Source organism: Leishmania mexicana, chromosome 21 (assembly GCF_000234665.1).
Source record: "Leishmania mexicana MHOM/GT/2001/U1103 complete genome, chromosome 21".
In the NCBI taxonomy this organism is placed as follows: Eukaryota; Euglenozoa; class Kinetoplastea; order Trypanosomatida; family Trypanosomatidae; genus Leishmania; species Leishmania mexicana.
Window position 1 is genome coordinate 507,978 of NC_018325.1, and position 17,232 is coordinate 525,209.

The following is a 17,232-nucleotide window of genomic DNA, read 5'->3' on the forward strand; positions in this document are numbered from 1 at the left end:
ACTGCGGTGGAGAGAAAGGAGAGGCAGTGGCGCCCGAGTATATGGATGGAGGGTTGTGAATCGGGAGCAGCGGGGGCGGCGGCCATGGACTAGCGGAGTGAGTACACGGCACCATACAAGGCAGCACACATACACACACACACAGACACACGCTAAATACAAAAGGAGGGAGGACCACCCTGCAAGACGAGGCTGGCGAGACTCCCCTCTGCACAAGCGCCACAGTAGTGGAGAGCTTCTCGTTCTCCGACAACGGGGGTGGGCACCTCGACGATCTGCCCAGTTCCATGCACGTGACGCACTCGGCCGCACGTGCATACGCCCAGACACAGAGGAAGAGGAAGAGCGGTAACAAGAGAAAGAGTAAGAAGACAGGCGGGGGCAGGGCGAGCTTGAACCATGTAGGGTGCCGTGGCAGCAGCCACGCAACAGGGAGCTGCGCTCTGTTTCGTCCGAGAGATCATAGCGCGCGAGGATGGCAACAGCGTCGCTCCCTCCTCTCTCTCCCCTCCTCCGCGAGATGCACCGCGACGACTAACTCAGCAGCTGACAGAGGAAGGCGTGAAGAGGCCAGAATCTTCGCTCTCGCCAGCGTGTAGGACCGCCTCTCCCCAAGTGCGTTGCCGTTTTGTTTTCCATTAGTCTCCGTCGCCTGTCCAGTTGACAAGAGAGAGAGGGAGGGAGGAGGGGGGAGGCAGAGAGCCGGCGACACGAGAACCTCAGTCTCCCCCCCGTCCACCCCCGCCTCGATGTTCAAGGAACGCAACATGAGGATAACTGGAAGAAGCATAAGGCTGAGCAAGACAGGAGGAGGAGGGGGCGGGGGCCGAGACAGAGACGGGAGACGGGACTTAGCATTCGGTGACCAACAGACACGCGCAGGACTTCCGAACACGTAAAGGACGCAGCGGAAGCAGCCACGAGAAATGGCCGGGGCTAGTGACTAGTGTTGGTGTTGTGTAGGTTGTGTAGGTTGTGTGGGAGGAGGAGCAAGAGGCGAGACAGCACGTGCAACACAGGTCACCAAACAAAGGGATCAACATCACGAAGAGGAGTAAGAGAGCTGCAGTCACTGGGCATGCACCGGATCGACAACGTAGAGATGCGGAGGGGGGAGGGGAGGGAGGAGGAGGGGCAGACGTGCATGACGCACACCATACAAGAGAGAGAGTGAGAAAAGGGAGGCGCAGCAGCAGAAGGCCGCAAAGCACGCGAGCCCCGAGTAGAAGAGCCCCGCAGGCAGTCATGCAGAGAGGCTAATAGGGCCAAGGCGAAGGGGACGACATCATATGCGGCGTAGAGTTGATGGGGGAGAGTGGCGGGGGGGGCAGAGCACCAAACACACGCACACGCACAGACAGGCAGAGAGAAAACGAGAGCGTGACAGTCGTGAAAGGCGGTACATTCGCAAGCAGGCCCGGCTACTGCTGTGCCTCACCGTGTCCCCCCTCCCTCTCGCCGCAAAGCAGTCCCTCGTGTATGTCGGGGGGAAAGGAGGGGGGAGGGCCCAGTCGCCCACTTTTCGACTTCCGCACGTACATGCGTTCCGTCGCCTCCTTTTCCCCATTCCTTCTGCCCTTCGCTACCTGGCAAACAGCGAAGCAAGGAAAGGCGACCGTTTCACCGGCTACTTCGGTGCCGAGTTCGGAGCCTGCGTCGTCACCGACTCCCTCTTCCTGCCGTTTCCAGCAAAGAACGTGAAGTAGACCAATAGGAGCATGAAGCCCACGGCGCCGGCCAGCATAATGCGCCCCTTCATCGAGCTCCACCACATCTGGTTGCGCAGATCACGGCTGCTGCGCTGGAAGCCCTCTGCCTGAAACTGCAGATCATCAGTGGCCTGCACAATGTCGTCGATGCGCTGTCCACGCTGGATAACACGCTCGACGTTGTCCAGCGCCATGTTCTTTACTTCATCGACGACTAGCTTCACCTTCGTCACCTTGTTCTCCGCCGAGCCCGCAGCGGCGCCGCTGCTGTGCTTCATCAGTAGGTCACGCGCCGGACGCACAAAAACGTCCGCCAGCTTTGGATTCAGCGTCGACGGAGGCTCGACAAACATCTTCTTGAAGAGAGCCGCCAGCTCGTCCAGCGCGGCGTGCCCGTCTCGGCGGCTGACTGCCTTGGCACCGATAATGCCGTAACCAAACACGTCATCCGTCATGAGGTGGTAGGACAAGGTCACCTCCTGGTTCGGGTCTTTGTCGGCTGTCACGTTGAAGAATGCAGAGGTGCGGAAGTGCGGAGCACTGCAGCGGCTGACGAGGTCTGCCCATGCGGTGCCTGGAATCGTGAAGCCGTTCGTGGGCGCGCTAGGCGTCTTGCAGAGCATCACGCGATCCACCAGGCGTACCACGACGGCTCCGTAGAGCGCGTGGAACTCCTCGTTCACGTTGCTAGTCATGGTGGTGACGCACGAGGAACAAGTCCAGAGAAAAAGGGCGAAATGAGATGTGCAGGCCTGAGGTGGGGGGAGGGGGAGGGGGCTGGAAGGAGAAAGCAGGAGGGCTGCGGAGTCGGTAGGGAGGGGGGGGGGCGAGGAAGCGCTTCAGATCCAATCACGAGAGAAAAGGGTTGGCCGCGGAACGCAAAGAGCGTGGCGTGAATGAGGCTGAGCGCGCAAACGTCATGGTGCGTGGACAACACACACACACGTGAGCGCAGGTGAGTGTGCGCGGGTGTGCCAGACGCGTGCCCGAGAAGGTGAAACGCGACGAGGAGCCGAAAACGCAGAGCAGAGAGGAAAGATAGCGAGATGACGAGGATCGCGGAAGACAGCGCGTGCGTGGGAAGCCGCGAGCAACGACATCGGAAGTGATGATGTTCATTATGCGGGGGCCCATCACGGCAAACAAGTCGCTACGGGTGCGCGTGCTCACGTCCCGAGAAACCCTGCGGACGTCGACCTCACAGCAAAAAAAAAGTGGCGCCGATGTGGGCGACTTCCCGCGCCATAGGCGCGTCCTTTGACCGCGTTGTTCTCCACAAGAGGGACGGAGGGACGGGGGGGAGGGGAGTCGAGAAGACGGCGCAGCACCATCCGGTGCCAATTTTTTTTTGAGGGGTGGGGGTTAGAGGGAGACGGAAGGCAAAGGCTCTCCCCCCAACAGCGGTATCCACAGCCAACACCTTCATCACCAATCCCCCCACAACATCATCTCTATTTCTCTCTCATCGGCGTCGTCATCGTAGTGACGGCTATGATGGACTTCACTGTCCAGAGAGTTGCGTGTCGCGTGCACCGCTTCACAAAAGGCCTCCGCTTTCTGGTGTGTATCAGTGCTTGACTGACACAGCCTGGGAACTCGTAAGTCTCCGCTGGTGTTCTTGTCGTCGTGGGATGTGCGGCAAGCGTGCCTGCGTGGATGCACTGCAAACCGTCCATTCCGGCACACGCGCACGTACACCACATGCAGGCACTCCAGCAGATACGGAACAATACAAAAGAAAGCGAGACGAAGAGGGCAAGGGCACATGGACTGCACTCCAGCCGTCCTCGCGCCTCAACACCGCGCCCTCCTCCTCCCCTGGCCTTCTTTGGGACTCACCACGTCCCCGCATTTACCTCCACCGCTGTCCAGCCTCGACAGCAACAAGAGTCGTCCCATGATGGGAGACAAGTGTACCCGCACGGTGGGAACACGGCCGGCCCAAAGATCCGCGCGGTCGCGCCTACACGCGAGAAAGCGGGGGTGAAGGAGCGAGAAGAGAGCGACCAAGACGCCGAACTTCATCGCCGCGTTCGTGTGTTGCTTTTCCTCTCGGTCAAGGGCGGGGGCGAAGGCGAAACAAAACGTTTGCTCCTTGATTTCTGGTCGCCCCTTGTCCAGCGCCTCGCTCTCGCTCTCTCTCTCGCTGGCGTACTCGCACACATTCCACGTGTCCATGTATCGTTCAGTCCCATTTCTGGTGGCGCTACTGCCCTCGAGCCCCCTCCCCCTCCACACACTGGCGCAGCCACAGCCGGTAAAGCCAGCAGATGTGAGATGAGTCTAACCATGAACTGCCACGGAGAATACTAAAACGCCATGGTGCGCTTTCTGACGTTGTCATCGCGGTCAGCGCGGGTTGTGCTGCGTTCCAGATGAAGCGGGGGCCTGCATCCACTTTGCAAGGGTGAGTGCCAGCTGCGGCCTTGTTGTTGCCGCACGCGTCAGCTGTCTTGATGGAGGCAACGATTCTTTCAGAGGCAAGCACCGGCGGTCATGGTGGTCCCTTCTACCTTGACATGGCGACAACACCGGCACAGCCCTGGCATCGGAAGAAACGGTCGACTGCTCCACTGGAAAAGGAACACGGATTTGGGGGTGTCCTCAGCGAGGGGGCTGGAGAGCGTTGGCATGCTCGACCAACGACGTAAACAACAGAGAGCACGGCAGAATGGCGGAAAACACGCTGAGAGCTCAACAAGTGCGACCACAGAGGGCAACAAGCGCGTATACCTGTGCGCGCGCCACGCAGGGTGGGGTGGGGTGGGGGGATTTCATGAGGCAACAACAACAGATAAAAGAAAAGACGGCTCCCGTGTAGGCGCTGCACGCGCCTGGACTCGAACACACACGAACCTGAAAACGGCAGCAAGAGAGGACGGAGAAGGCGCAGCGGGCAACACGAGCACCCCTCACCCCTCTCGCCTTCAACTGGTACGAAGCCACTTACGCAACGTGTGCAGTACTCATCGAGAGCGGCGCTCGAGAGAGAGGGTCGTGGTGGCACTGGTGGACGCGAGTACGCAAGGATGCAGTGGCGTCACATTACATATGTATATAGAACTACATATTCGATGCGGGACGAGGCGAAGCAATGCTGATGAGGATGCACGACATGGGGCTTGCTCATCTCTTGTAGGGCACGTCGGAGGGGTGCGTGCGTCGTCCGCGACATTGCGATCCTTGGCTTCAGATGCTTTTCGATGCGATGCAATTCTTTCCCGCTCGCTGTGGCTCGCATTGGCGAGCGTGGCGTTTCCCACGTCGGATCGAAACGCGGCACCGCAGCGGAAAGCGTTGCAGGCCTTCACCACACCGCATGTCGTCGAGCGAGAGAGGAGAGGGAGCGGTGACGCGAACCAGCTTGGGGGTGGGGGTGGGGAGATCGCACACATACGCGGGAAACCAGTCGCGCCTCCGCGGCGCGCCGAGGAACGGACTAGCCAGTTCACGTGACAGGCCGCACAAGCGCCTTCACGGGGGGAGGGGAAGCGGTGGTACTGAACCGTGTGATACCACCCATCGAGGTGACTGGCATCATCAGGGGATGCGGAGATGCATAGAGGATAGACAGGACACGACCCGTTGCACACGCATTCACTCAAACACGAAGGGAGATCGACACAGCGGGCATGAGTAGTGACCCAGAGTGATCCAGCGGAGAATGCATGGCTCGTGAAAGCGATGGCCGCAGTACACCTCACGCACTGTTTTCGCGTCCTTCGCTGCCTCGGTTGTGTCGACGTGTGCCAGTGGCCGGGTTGCATCGGAAGAAGCTGCAGCATCCGAGGAGGGCACAGAAGGCAGCAGGGAGGATGCTTGTGATGGTAATGGAGGCGAGTGGAATGCCGTCGCCGGCTTCTTGCGGTCAGCGGTGGATAGCTCGGAAGGTGACGTGGCTGAGTTTGGCACGCTTTCGGGTGCAGCGCGCACCACTGACGGCCGAAACAGTGGCTCCAGGCAGATGGCGCACTCCTTCACGTCTGGCGCAGGCGGGGATGGGCTCACAGAGGTATCCGCGTCGTCAGTCTCACCACGGCTGGTGGAGGCGGCGGCAGTTACTGGAGAGGATAGGGGCGGCTGCACAACGTCAAAGGTAGAAATTACCTCCTCTGGCGAAAAGGGAGGACAGCTCTGTGCGTGCCACTCGCGTGCAGCGGTGTTGACAGGGGTGGTGTCACTGAGCAGGTCCACCAGTCCTGGCAGGTCAGAGAGATCCATCGCTGCGGCCATGACGGCGGACACCGCCGCTGGAACACCGGAGAAGACATCCGTCACGCCTGCATTGCCACCTACCGCAGTGCCGTCTGCGTCGCCGACGTTGATGACGACGGTGTGTACGTGCATGTGCGGGGTTGCCGCGTCCGCAGCATTATTGCCGTTACTGGCAGCGGAGGACGGGAAGCCGGATGGAAACATTATGTGCACAAGGTATAGATGAAGGCGTGGAAGACTGTGGTGGAGGTGAGGGGAGGGTTGTGTGCGTTGTGTGTGTGTGTGTGTGCGGAGAAGACGCGTGCACAGGCGCCCACAGAGTAATAAAAAAAATATAGACAAAGATCACACACCAGAAGGGCGGGCTGCGCGTGCGTTGACAAGAGACACAATGACTGTCTACGTATGTTCGCTGGTGTGTGCGAGTGCACGAGAGGGAGGACGAAGTAAGAGGAAGACGGGTGATGCGACAGGCAGGCAGAGACGTGCCGAAGAAGAGCTTCATCCAGTTGGCGAAGCAGCTCACTCCCTCCGGGGGAAAAAACGTCGAAACGAATGAATTCGTTGAAGGGAGGTGTACCAAACACGGTGCACGATGGATGCACGAGACTGCAGAAAGGACAGGCCCACAACACCGTCACACACACGACACGCGCCTTTTTTTCACGTGTGTGCCCACGCCGGCAAGCTTTGCTGAGGGGGTAGCGATCTGTTCACGCTTGTGTCTTTCACGACAACGACGACGGCGACGCCTGTTTCGGCGGAGTTTAGCAAGGGAAGCAGAGAACACGGCGTGCAGGAATACACAGCACAGACCTGAATCCCGTGTGCAGGACATTAGAAAAGTGCCGAAAGCAAAAACAAGGGGGGGGGGCTGCGCTCCAGGGCTCGTAGCAACGATGCTCGATGAAGCAGTAGGTTCGCGCGACGTGTCCTCGACCTGTTCGTTGCATGGAAGAATGGCGGGACGGCGTTTGGGGGAGGGAGGGGGATGCGAGCGACTGAGAAGTCGCAGCACTCAGCCGTAGTGAGGGAATAAGGAAACCAACGAACACGGCGCGGACGCGCGCACCTTAGCTGTACTCCCTTGTACAACAGCCAGGTCGTGTCTGCTGCTGCGCTTCCTGTTTTCCAACGCTTGCTTGCCTGGATTGATGTCCTTCTTACCGCCTACGCACGTGCTCGTCCCTGAGCGATTCGTGCAGGGGGAGAGGGAGGGAGGGGGGGGGGCGCCGCAGCGGTGTGGCTGCAACTCGACTGCCCGTCCACCTCTTGCCCTGTCCGCGATCAACCCAACAGCACGACCTGTGGTGAGGGCAGAGGCTCAACAAGGGCAACAGCCATCGTGCGCCGCAGCGGTAGCTGGCCCGAACAGACGCACAGGCCACAGAAGATGGGCGCAGCACTGATGATGATGGAAGCGCGATGGCGTACGTGCGCGTTGAGTCGTCGGCACACGGCTCCCCAGCAAGGCGCCGACGCAGTCCCCTGAGAGCACGACCCCTGCTTCACACTCTGCTCCCTCCCCCCATCCGCCCGCTGTGCAGGTGGCGCCACCACTGGTGCATAACCCCTCAGGGCGGCACTCAGGCGCCCCACAGCAGGAGGCAGCGTGAAGACCGGGGGGGGGGGATGCCTTTTGAGTAGCCGTGGCACTCTGCCTAGCACATGGACGGCACAGGCGTGTGCAATGTCGCCGGTCGCTCTAACTTCCCTGCGTTGCGGGCACCGGGCTGCCTCCCTCACACACGCAGAGAGTCAGGTCGGGAGGGGTGCGCTGGTACTGGGCCCTGTCATACCACGCACTGGGCCGTGTGTGTGTGTGTGTCTGTGTCTGCTTCCCCTCTCGTCATCATCCGGGACTGTAAATTCGTCGGGAAGAAGACCACATACAGCGCAGGCCGTCTGCATACACTTGTGTCATCGTGTGTGCTGGAGACAGTCACGTATCGGCAATCGCGTCGTGACTCGTACTTCTGCTGCTGCATGCTCCGAGTCCACGAGTGTTCGGCGGGTGGGGGGAGTGAGAGTGGGGGGGGGGCAGGCTGTGGAGACCCTGCTGCACTCCTTGCATACGTCTGCCTCGCGATACTTGACGCTCAACAGTGCCCGTCGTCCCCACTTTCTGCCGTGTTAGCTAAAGATGTCCTTTGTGTTTGAAGTCATCGCACAACTTGGGTAGGACACGAGCCGGGATGGGTGGGAGGCGCCGTATGCGACGCTGGTGTCCACAGACGTACGTGGATGCAGCGGGGTATCCTCGTCGAGGGAGGTGCCCCGCGCCAGAGCCATCCCTCCTGCAGACATCGTCCACGACATACAACAGACGAAAAACAAAAGAAGAGCAGCGTCTCCTTCACCGGCACCTGCGCGCGCGTGAGCCCTCGCAGGTGTGGTGGCGTGTGCGTGTGCGGTACACAGACGACGTCCGTCGCCACTACAGAATGCAGGACAGTGCCCACCACGACCGCAGATCACGTGGAGTCACGCCTTTCAATCTATATCTGCGTTGATGTACATCTATGTAAGAAAAAAAAAGAGCGTGCACACCACCGCCATGCGGCCATGGCACCTCTGCGCGTGATGCGTACGACACAGCAGAGAGAGGGGTGGGAGGAGGGTGGGCGTGGGTGGGGGATTCGTTTGTTGGTGGGGTGGGTGGGCAGCGGAACGGCGCACACGACCTGCCGCTCTCTCCTTCTCCTCCGCGCAGCTGATTTTGGTCTTCGTTACCGAAACAGACGGACACGAACTCCTTAACACACACACACACACACACACACACAGGCACAGACGCACGCACGCAGGCTTAGAGAGGAGGTGTCCGAGCGTGGGGGCGACGCTGGCGAGGGCGCAAACACTCCGCTCGCCTCCGTTTCCCTAATCCTCACTGGTGACATCGTCCTCTACGCCGCGGCGGCCAAGATACCGAGCTGCTGCAGCATCTCAACGAGCGCGGCATCCCCTGCAGTCACCAGCTTCGCTGTGGCTGCCTCCTGCACCAGGACATGTATGTTCTCCTCCAAGGCAAAGCCGCCCTGGTCCTGCATCTTGGCCACTAACTGCGCCTGCACGAGCTCGGTCTTCTCCTGCCTTGCCAGTGTATCGTTGAACTGCAGGCGGCGCTGCTGCTGAAGCTTGTCAAGGGCGGCCTCCTTGTTGCTGAGCGCGCTGCGCGAATCCTGCGCCTCCGCCGTGTACGCCGGGGCTCCATCGATCACCAGCTTCGCGTAAACCTGCGTTTCTGTGACGTTTGTGGCTTGCCCACCTGGGCCGCTGGCGCGCGCCGTCTCGTAAGCAACGCTGCACCGCTTCGCGTTCCGCACCAGGGCTGCAGAGACGAACGGGTGCGCGCTCGTCACCGTGAATGCAGGCGCGGGAGTCATGGCGCCGGTGCTACGGCTTTCCGCCCGAGCCATCCCTCTGGCGAGGCTCACCGCAAATGCGTAGCCGAACGGCCCCGGTGCGCTGGAAAGGGGCAGGGCGTCTGATGCCGCTGTCACGTACGCCCGACCGCGCTCGCCCACCACCATCTTCACCTCGAAGCCAACGTTGGAGAAATACGTGCGCAGCGCCGCCGCATCGCCTGTGAATGTGACGACTGCATCGTAGTTCGAGTGAGGCACATTGCTCATTACGTAGCGTCGCACCACCGCCACGTATGCGGCCGCGGCCGCGGCGTGATCGTGCGCCGCCGCCTCCCAGGCGGCCTGCTGGCGCTCCTGGTACTTGATCTGCAGCTCTGCAAAAGCTTTCTCGGCTGCCTCCTGACTCGCTTCACTTGCTGCCGCGGCGGCACCGGTGCTACCCACGTCCTCTCCCTTGGCGCTAGCACAAAGTCGGCTAACGTTGCTGCAGGCAAGCGAGAACTGCAGCAGCGGATCTCGGCGACGCATGCGGTCCAGCTTTCGCTGCAGGGAACGCAGTGCATCCTCGCGCTCGTGCAGCTGCTGCTGCAGAGCAGCGTACGTGGTCGTGCCCGGAGCGGTGCTTGACTGCGCAGCCGTCTTCAGCTGCTCCACCTCCGCCTTGAGCTGCATGTTGGACTGTGCCAACTGCCTTACGTTCTTGCTGCTGTCTCGCAGCTCCATGTTCTCGGAGGTGAGCAGCATCACCTCCTGCTCCACCTTGGCTAGCTTGCTCCGTAGGCTCGCCTCACGCGTAGTCAGATCCTTGTGTTCCCGCTGCAGTCCCTCCAGCGTGGACTGGACTTGGTAGTACTTGTCACGGTACTCGTTCTTGCGGCTGCGGATGGTGCGGAGCTCTTGAAAGAGGGCCTCAATCTCTGGGCCGAGGTTCACCTTCCGCAGCTCGTCCAGCGAGGGACCGCCGCTCCCACCGCTCCCGTTCAAGCGCTTGGAGCCAGACGCGGCTGCGTTACTAAAAAGGTCCCGTCGGGGAGACGACGCCGCAGACGCTCCAGCGCCCGTGGAGGGCGCGCTGGCCGCTGCAGGATTTGCCGAGGCCGTGGTGGAGGAGGGAGAGGACGGCGGCGGTGCCCGCTGCTGCATCTTTATGAGCTGCTCTAGCACCTTGGTGTTGTTCTGCGTCAGCTTGCCGAAGCCGGGGATCTTGCTCATCATTTTCTGCATCTCCATCGCCTGCTTCATCATCTGCTCTTGCTTCTCTTTCGGTTGGCTGTTGAAGAGCTGCTGCATGGTCTGAAACTTTTGCAGGTCAAACCCGGGAGGAAAGCCGGGCGGCACGCCACCGCTCGGGTTCTCACTGGAGCTGCTGTTCGCACTGCTTGCGCTGCAACTAGTCGTCGTCGCGGAGGAGGCACCGATGCCGCCCGCGCTGCCCCACTGCTTGCCGAAATTGCCAAAGAAGGCGCGGCGAGTGGCGAGGAGTGCGACGGAGACGGCGGTGCATCTCGAGGAATGCGGTGACGCCGTGGCGAGCAGACAAAGCTGAAGCTCCGGCACTGATGTACTGCGGCGCAGCATCGTGAGAGCGAGTGACAGGTACGCGCAAAGATGATTACGAAGGGCGATACACACCGGGGGGGGGCGCGGGGGCAGAGATACGGGGAAAGGAATTGAAGAGATGGGTGGGTTGGGGGTGGGCTGGAAACACTGCCGCACTTGAGTGGGCGCGGGTGTGTGTCTCCAGCTCAAGAACAGGGGGACAAGCAAGAGACCACCACGGCAGCACAGGCGCGGCAGCGAAATTGGCCGCCACGATGCAGGGCTTAGCTGTCGGAGGCTACGCAACTGCGCCGGAGGTGAGGAGATGGGGAGACCCAAGAAAAGAAAAGAGGAGCGGAGCAGGAAGGAGTGGTGGAGGTGTGTGTGGTGTGTGAGAGGTGTGTGAGAGGCGTGGCCGGCGAGCGCGGGCGGCAGGGTGGCGGAAAAGAGGGGAAGTGGACGCAGCTCACAGGCACGTTCAAGCCGGCTTGAACGTGCCTGCGCTACAGCAAGCGAAGGCCATGATGCGGAGGAGGGAGCGGAAGGTGCCACGACGCAGGCAATCACGCATTTCCAAGCACCCTCCGCACAGACACACACGCACACACATACGCTCGCACAGGAGCACGCGAGGGGATGGGGAGGGGATGCATGCAAGGCCGCGTTTACCTCGGCAGCAGGTAAGAGGGACGCGAACCGATGAACCCACTGCGTTATTATTATTATTCGTTCGTGTTGTGGCTGCTGTGTTGTGCCTAAGCCGGTTAAGAGTCCGTGTGTGTGTGTGTGTAAGTGAGAGAGATACAGCGGAAGGCCAGGGGGAGGGGGGAGAGTGGCAGAACAGGAGCCCCCCTCCTCGCCCACCTTACCTATCCCAGCTGCCGGCAAGTCATGCAGAGAGTGAGAGAGACCGGTGCGCTGCTCGGGAGTTAAAGTTAGACAGCGCCACTCGACAGGGGGCCACAGAGAGGCTCCCCTATCACACACGCACACACACACACACGTACAGACGGAGAAACGACAGGAAGAGGAAAGCCGTCAACTCAGGCGGAAGACGTCTTCGTCTCGTCCATTGTGACCGCCGCCAAGTCGGGTACTAGACCCCACTCCTTCTTGGCCTCCATCAAGCTCTTCGGGTACACGGTCGGGTCGTCACGGCGCTCTGCCCATGCCGCAAGACCAGGCGCGGTGCTACCCATGTAGCGCGGGTCTAGTCCGATGTCGTCACCGTCCATGCACCAGACAGCTTCTGCCATGAGGCGCCAGCAGTTCGTCTGGTTGGTTAAGAAGGACTGCATCGTGTACACGGTAGTCAGCAGCAGGTCCCCAGCCTCCAAGGCGGAGGACACGAACGGGTTGACGTCAACAATGATGGAGGCCCCGGTCGTCTCATCCGTGCCTGGCAGCTTGCCAAGCGGCGAAAGCTCAGCCGGGTTCTCGGTGTAGCAGCCATCCCCGCGGATCGAGTCGCTCTCCACCTCCCACTGTCCGTACGTTTTGCGCAGCTGCGCGTACGTGTCGTGGCTGTTGCTGCTGCGCACCAACAGCGGTGTACCCATATGGAGCGGGGTTTCGTGCAGAGGCACTATGGCCACGAGGGCGAGTTTCGTGCCGCGGTTCAGAAAAACGCTCGGCATACGAAAGCCAAAGGACTCGCCTGGGGCGCCAAGGTGCAGTGTCTGTAGCGTCGTTGCCTTTACAGAGCCCCCAAAGACTTGGCGCACCGTCGCCATCACACTCGTGCCACTCACTGCGTTGCGAATTGTGTCGGTGTGGTGGATATTCGGCAGTGGCAGCTCACCGCCGCTGGTGGACGGGTACGGCACACCCATCGCGAAGCCATTCAGCTCCGCCTGCCGCGCGCGGTCCTCGTCAAGGGTAAGCCCGCACTCGCGCATCTGAGTCGCCAGGTCGTCAAGCGCGGCGTTCACCACATCGCGCGGCACAGTGTTCTTGAAGTAGAGGTAGCCATCCTGGTCGAGCCGGTAGCGCAGCTTTGGCGGGTCGTAGAAGATGTCGTTGGAGGGAAGCAGTGGTAGCAGCTCCGTGCCGAGGGCGAGTCGCCCGGCGCCTACCGGGTACGCCAGCTTCCCATGTCGCAGAACGCGGACGCAGCGCATACCTTCGCACGTCCGCCGCAGTTTCGTGTGTGTGTGTGTACACGCGTCGAGTGGGGGGTGGAGGGGGGGGGTGAGGCGGCAGAGTAGCGATGGAAAGAGTGACGAAAAAAGCGAAGCAGCAGCTTCAAGAGAGCCCCCCCCCCCATGCGATCACTCAGTTCCTCCGTAACGGCGGCGCTTCTACGCACGCAGGGCCGTGCACCCTGTCATCCTCACGCACCGGAGAGAGACGGAGAACAGGGGCAGTCCAGGGGAGTGGAGGCAAGAGGGGAGGGGAGGGGGACCAACATGCGGCATTCTCTTCCGTGGGTATCAACGGTTGATTTGGCACTGACGCGCTTCTTCCAGTATCACATGAGGACAGCTCAAACAAAGACACTTGTTGCGACAAGACGAGCACACACACACGTACACACCAACGGCAAGGCAGACACCTAACTTGCATGCACGCCCAGAGTAAGAAGGTCCGACGCACTCACCTGCCCTCCGGCACTTCCGCGCTGTACTCTTGCCGAGCACCAATGCCGCCAGGCTCGTGTACGAGTCAGGCGATGAATGTCGTTGCGGTGTCGCCATCATGGTGCTGCCGCAGCCCAGATGCCTTGCGTGGGGTTATGTGCAGTCCACCACGGAGATGAAGGCACCGCTGTAGAGCTGGCGGAAGTTCTGCTCTCCCTCGCTGCGGATGCCACTCAGGTCGGAGCGCAGTAGGATGCTCATGCCGCGGCTCTCGTCATGCAGCACCAGCTTATTGCCCTCGCGGTGCTCCTCCACGAAGGAGTTCAGGATGTTGCGGTCCTTGTCGTACTCCGTCCAGCGACGGCGAGCCGTGCCGCTGTTAACTCCCACAGCATTGGCGCCGATGCAGCCGTCGCACTGAAAGCTGCCGCCGTCGTACTTCCATACTATCATAGAATTTGGCCCAAGCGTGACGCAGTCTTTGGCGTGCGCGACGGCAAACGGCGATCCCGCCATGCAGATCGCCAACATCACGGCCAGCACAAACAGCGGCATCGAAGACACACTAGAGCGCGGATGTGCATGGCAGCCACCAAAGCTGGGCTGCCGCCGCAGGAAGGTGCAGCGGGGAAGGTGCATCGCACACCAAATAGAGGCGAGGGAGGGAGGGCGTGGGTGATGCGTCGCGAGCAGATGCTGACCCCTTTCCTCCACACGATCAAGACGACGACGATCGTAGGTGTACGCGTCCTATACAGCGCACTGGCAAGTTCCTTCACCGCTTCCGCGGAAGCGAGTCGGCTGGGCAGAGGGAAAAGAGACGCGCCACTGGCGTATGGGGAACCATGTGCATGCAGGCATGTGCGTAACCCATGACGCGAAAGGGGGAGGGCAGCGGGAGGGGTAGTGGTAGTGGTAGTGGTAGTGGTAGTGGTAGTGGTAGTAGGGTAAGGAAGGAGACGTGCACGGATACGAGAGAGAGAGGGGAGGGGAGGGGAGGGGAGCCGTCGTGACCACCCACGTCTCCCTCGCCTACACGCCTTCGGACACCGATTCCTTTCGCACTCCAAAGTCCACCGCCGTCGCAAGCAGGACTCCTTCTGTAACGTCGTGCCCTTCCATGAAGCGTTGCACGAGATCGACATGTCGAGCGCCCTCCTCCTTGCCTTTCACTTTCGGCTCGCCAGGTTATTCTTGAGCCGGCGTGACGGAGGGGGAGGGAGAGAGGGAAAAACAGGCCCGGCAGTCACATCCGTGTCTCACGCCCGCGCTCTCGTTGCAAACCTGGCCTCGCCTGTTCCGCAAACGCTTTGCATGTATTCTTGGCCGGAAAAGAATTTCTGATGACGATGGGGGAAGCACACACACACACACGGCCCAGTGCGTGGTATGACATGGCCCAGTACCACCGCCCCCCTCCCGACTCTCTGCGTGTGTGAGGGAGGCAGCCCAGCAGCCCCTGCCTAAACCTCCCCAATGCCGGGCCACTCCTGGTGATGGCAGGCCCCGGCGCCCGCAACGCGGGGAGGTCAGAGCTATTCAGCGCTACGGATGTTGGCGGTCAGGTCCTGCATGGAGCTGCGTCGACGCCACCTGCGCAGCGGGCGGATGGAGGGAGGGAGGGAGCAGAGTGCGAGGCAGGGAAACGGGTGCCCGGTTACGAAACAGTCAAAGCACATACGAAAGAAAGTTGATCTACAAGCACGCACAACACACACACACACAGACACACAGACAGACACCCGTGCGGTACACCCATAGATATACATACGTATATATATATAGAACGAGAGATATAAGCACATCTATACGTGCGCACACGCGTCTGCGCCATACCTCTCCGCTACCCTCCCATGGGCGAGATGAAGGGAGTTTCGGTCGCGGTGGCAGGCGCGCGTCTATGAGACCGAATACGCATCATCGTCCGCTGCCGCCGCTGTGACGCCGCTGAGGCCGGCAAAGCGAATACTCTTGCGCGAGTCACGCGCGCCGTCGTTGTTACCAGAGGAGTGGGGCCATGTGGAGGCCGACGTGGGGGACGCGTCTCCCACTGTCGGACGAGCCCCGCTAGACGGCATGTGCGACTGATGGACAACGGAGGTGCGCGGACTGCGTGCGTCACCATCCACGTCGCCGTCGTCAGCATTTTTTGCTGCCCCTGCTTCTCCGGGCTGGTGGCGACTGTGTCGACGCTCACTACGTTTCCGCCGCTGCTCCGATGCTGCCTCAGCGAGTTGTGTGGCGACTAGCCGCCGGAAGCTGCCCGGCATCAGCACGAGCGTGGAGGTGGTGTCGTTCACCTTGCACACGCCGACCAGCTGGTGCGCCTCCTCGAACATGTTGTTGCGGAGGGAGATGATGATGAACTGCGCGCCGCGGGCCTGGCGCAGCACGTAGTTTGCCACAATCGACACGTTGCGGAAGTCGAGCGCCGCGTCGATCTCGTCCATCACGTAGATCGGCGTGGGCTTGATGTCGTGCAGAGAGAAGATGAGGGCGAGGCTAGACAGCGTTTTCTCGCCGCCGGACAGGTTCGAGATTTGCTTCCACGACTTCTTCGGTGGACGCACGACAAAGGTGATGCCCTCGAACGGGTCATTCACATCGACCAGCTCCATGTCGGCGTCGCCGCCGTGCGTGAGAAGCTGATACACCTCCTTGAGTCGGTGTCGGATGTGCTCAAAGGTGTGTATGAAGGCCTGGCGGCGCGTGTCTTTCAGCGTCTGCAGCTCGCGCTCTGCCTCGTCGGAGAGAAGCTTCTTCGCCTCGTAAATGGCCTTCGCTTCGCGATGGGCGACATCGCGCTCACGCCACAGAGAAACGGCGCGGAAGTCGATCTCGCTGTGCAGCCGCTTAGTCTCCTCGCTAAGGGCTTTGGCGAGGTGCACCGAGCGGTCATAGTCGCAGCCATCCAGCTCCTCTGGAGTGAGCCGGAAGGTCATGTGACGCAGCTCCACATGCGCTCGCTTGGGCGGCGGCGGCACGAGTCCAGAGGAGCCGCTAGCGGACGTCGTTTGCGATGCAGCTTCATCGCGACGGCGGCCAGGACGCGCACGAGCACGCTTCCGGCCGTGCACTGCATCGCTCTCATCCTCGTCGCCGTCCTCTTCATCGTCATCCACCTGAGTGTTCTGGTCCTCTTCATCTTCGGCATTGCCCTGCCCGAGCGTTTCCTTGCCGTACAGCTCGACGTTCTCACGGATCTTCTCCTCGCAGCCTTCGATCTTCTGCTGGAACTTCGACAGCTCCTGCAGCGCGTCCGCGATCTTAGCAGCCTCCGTCTGCCGATAGCGCTGCTCATCGTCCAGCTTCTTTTGCGCAGTCAGAGCAGCGCCATTGGCCACGGGCACGGCGGCGCGCGCGTCCTCAGCGGCCGTCTGAGCCTTCGCCAGCTGCGCTTCGGCACCGTTTAGCTCCCTCACGAGCCCCTCCAACACCTCCACGCACGCCCTCACCTGCTCCTCTACGTTGCCCTGCGCTTCTTCTTCGAGCTTCTTGAGTTGCTGCTCGTAGTCGGCGATGTCGGCGGCCTTGCGCTCCTGCGTAGCTCGGTGTTTCTGCGCTTGTCTGCGGCACGCCCGCAGGCTCGCCTCCTCGGCGTCGGCGCGCTCCTGCTGCGCCGTGAGAGACGCAGCCACTGTCTTGAAGCGCGCACCGCCTGCTTCATCCACCTGCGCCTCCAACGCCTCGACGTCCGCGTGGTGGGTACTGTAGGCTTTCTCCGCCTTCTGCAGCGCCGTCTCGCAGTCGCGCACAGCTTGCTCGTGCCGCTCTCGGTTACCCTCCAGCTCCTGCGTGGACTGGGCGAGCTCGCGGCGCAGC

At 61.2% G+C, this 17,232-nt stretch overlaps 6 protein-coding genes across 6 annotated transcripts in view; all 6 read right to left on the reverse strand.

Moving 5' to 3' along the window:
• Nucleotides 1-1,627: 1,627 nt before the first annotated feature.
• Nucleotides 1,628-2,404, reverse strand: LMXM_21_1290 (putative vesicule-associated membrane protein; the record flags this gene model as incomplete). The annotated part of the gene is made up of 1 exon (XM_003875336.1): nt 1,628-2,404. The coding sequence occupies one exon, from the start codon at nt 2,402-2,404 to the stop codon at nt 1,628-1,630; it is 777 nt and encodes a 258-aa protein (XP_003875385.1).
• Nucleotides 2,405-5,306: 2,902 nt separating this feature from the next.
• Nucleotides 5,307-6,128, reverse strand: LMXM_21_1295 (conserved hypothetical protein; the record flags this gene model as incomplete). The annotated part of the gene is made up of 1 exon (XM_003875337.1): nt 5,307-6,128. The coding sequence occupies one exon, from the start codon at nt 6,126-6,128 to the stop codon at nt 5,307-5,309; it is 822 nt and encodes a 273-aa protein (XP_003875386.1).
• Nucleotides 6,129-8,830: 2,702 nt separating this feature from the next.
• LMXM_21_1300 (conserved hypothetical protein) lies at nt 8,831-10,582 on the reverse strand (the record flags this gene model as incomplete). The annotated part of the gene is made up of 1 exon (XM_003875338.1): nt 8,831-10,582. The coding sequence occupies one exon, from the start codon at nt 10,580-10,582 to the stop codon at nt 8,831-8,833; it is 1,752 nt and encodes a 583-aa protein (XP_003875387.1).
• A 1,292-nt stretch (nt 10,583-11,874) lies between these two features.
• Nucleotides 11,875-12,951, reverse strand: LMXM_21_1310 (conserved hypothetical protein; the record flags this gene model as incomplete). The annotated part of the gene is made up of 1 exon (XM_003875339.1): nt 11,875-12,951. One exon carries the CDS (start codon nt 12,949-12,951, stop codon nt 11,875-11,877), a length of 1,077 nt encoding a protein of 358 aa, XP_003875388.1.
• A 612-nt stretch (nt 12,952-13,563) lies between these two features.
• On the reverse strand, nt 13,564-14,049 carry LMXM_21_1320 (conserved hypothetical protein; the record flags this gene model as incomplete). The annotated part of the gene is made up of 1 exon (XM_003875340.1): nt 13,564-14,049. One exon carries the CDS (start codon nt 14,047-14,049, stop codon nt 13,564-13,566), a length of 486 nt encoding a protein of 161 aa, XP_003875389.1.
• A 1,259-nt stretch (nt 14,050-15,308) lies between these two features.
• The window catches only part of LMXM_21_1330 (conserved hypothetical protein), a gene marked incomplete at both ends in the record, with an annotated part of 4,710 nt that continues 2,786 nt past the window's right edge, over nt 15,309-17,232 (reverse strand). Inside the window, one exon of the mRNA XM_003875341.1 lies at nt 15,309-17,231. Within this exon, the coding sequence (XP_003875390.1) occupies nt 15,309-17,231 (1,923 nt within the window). The remainder of the gene's footprint in view (nt 17,232) is intronic.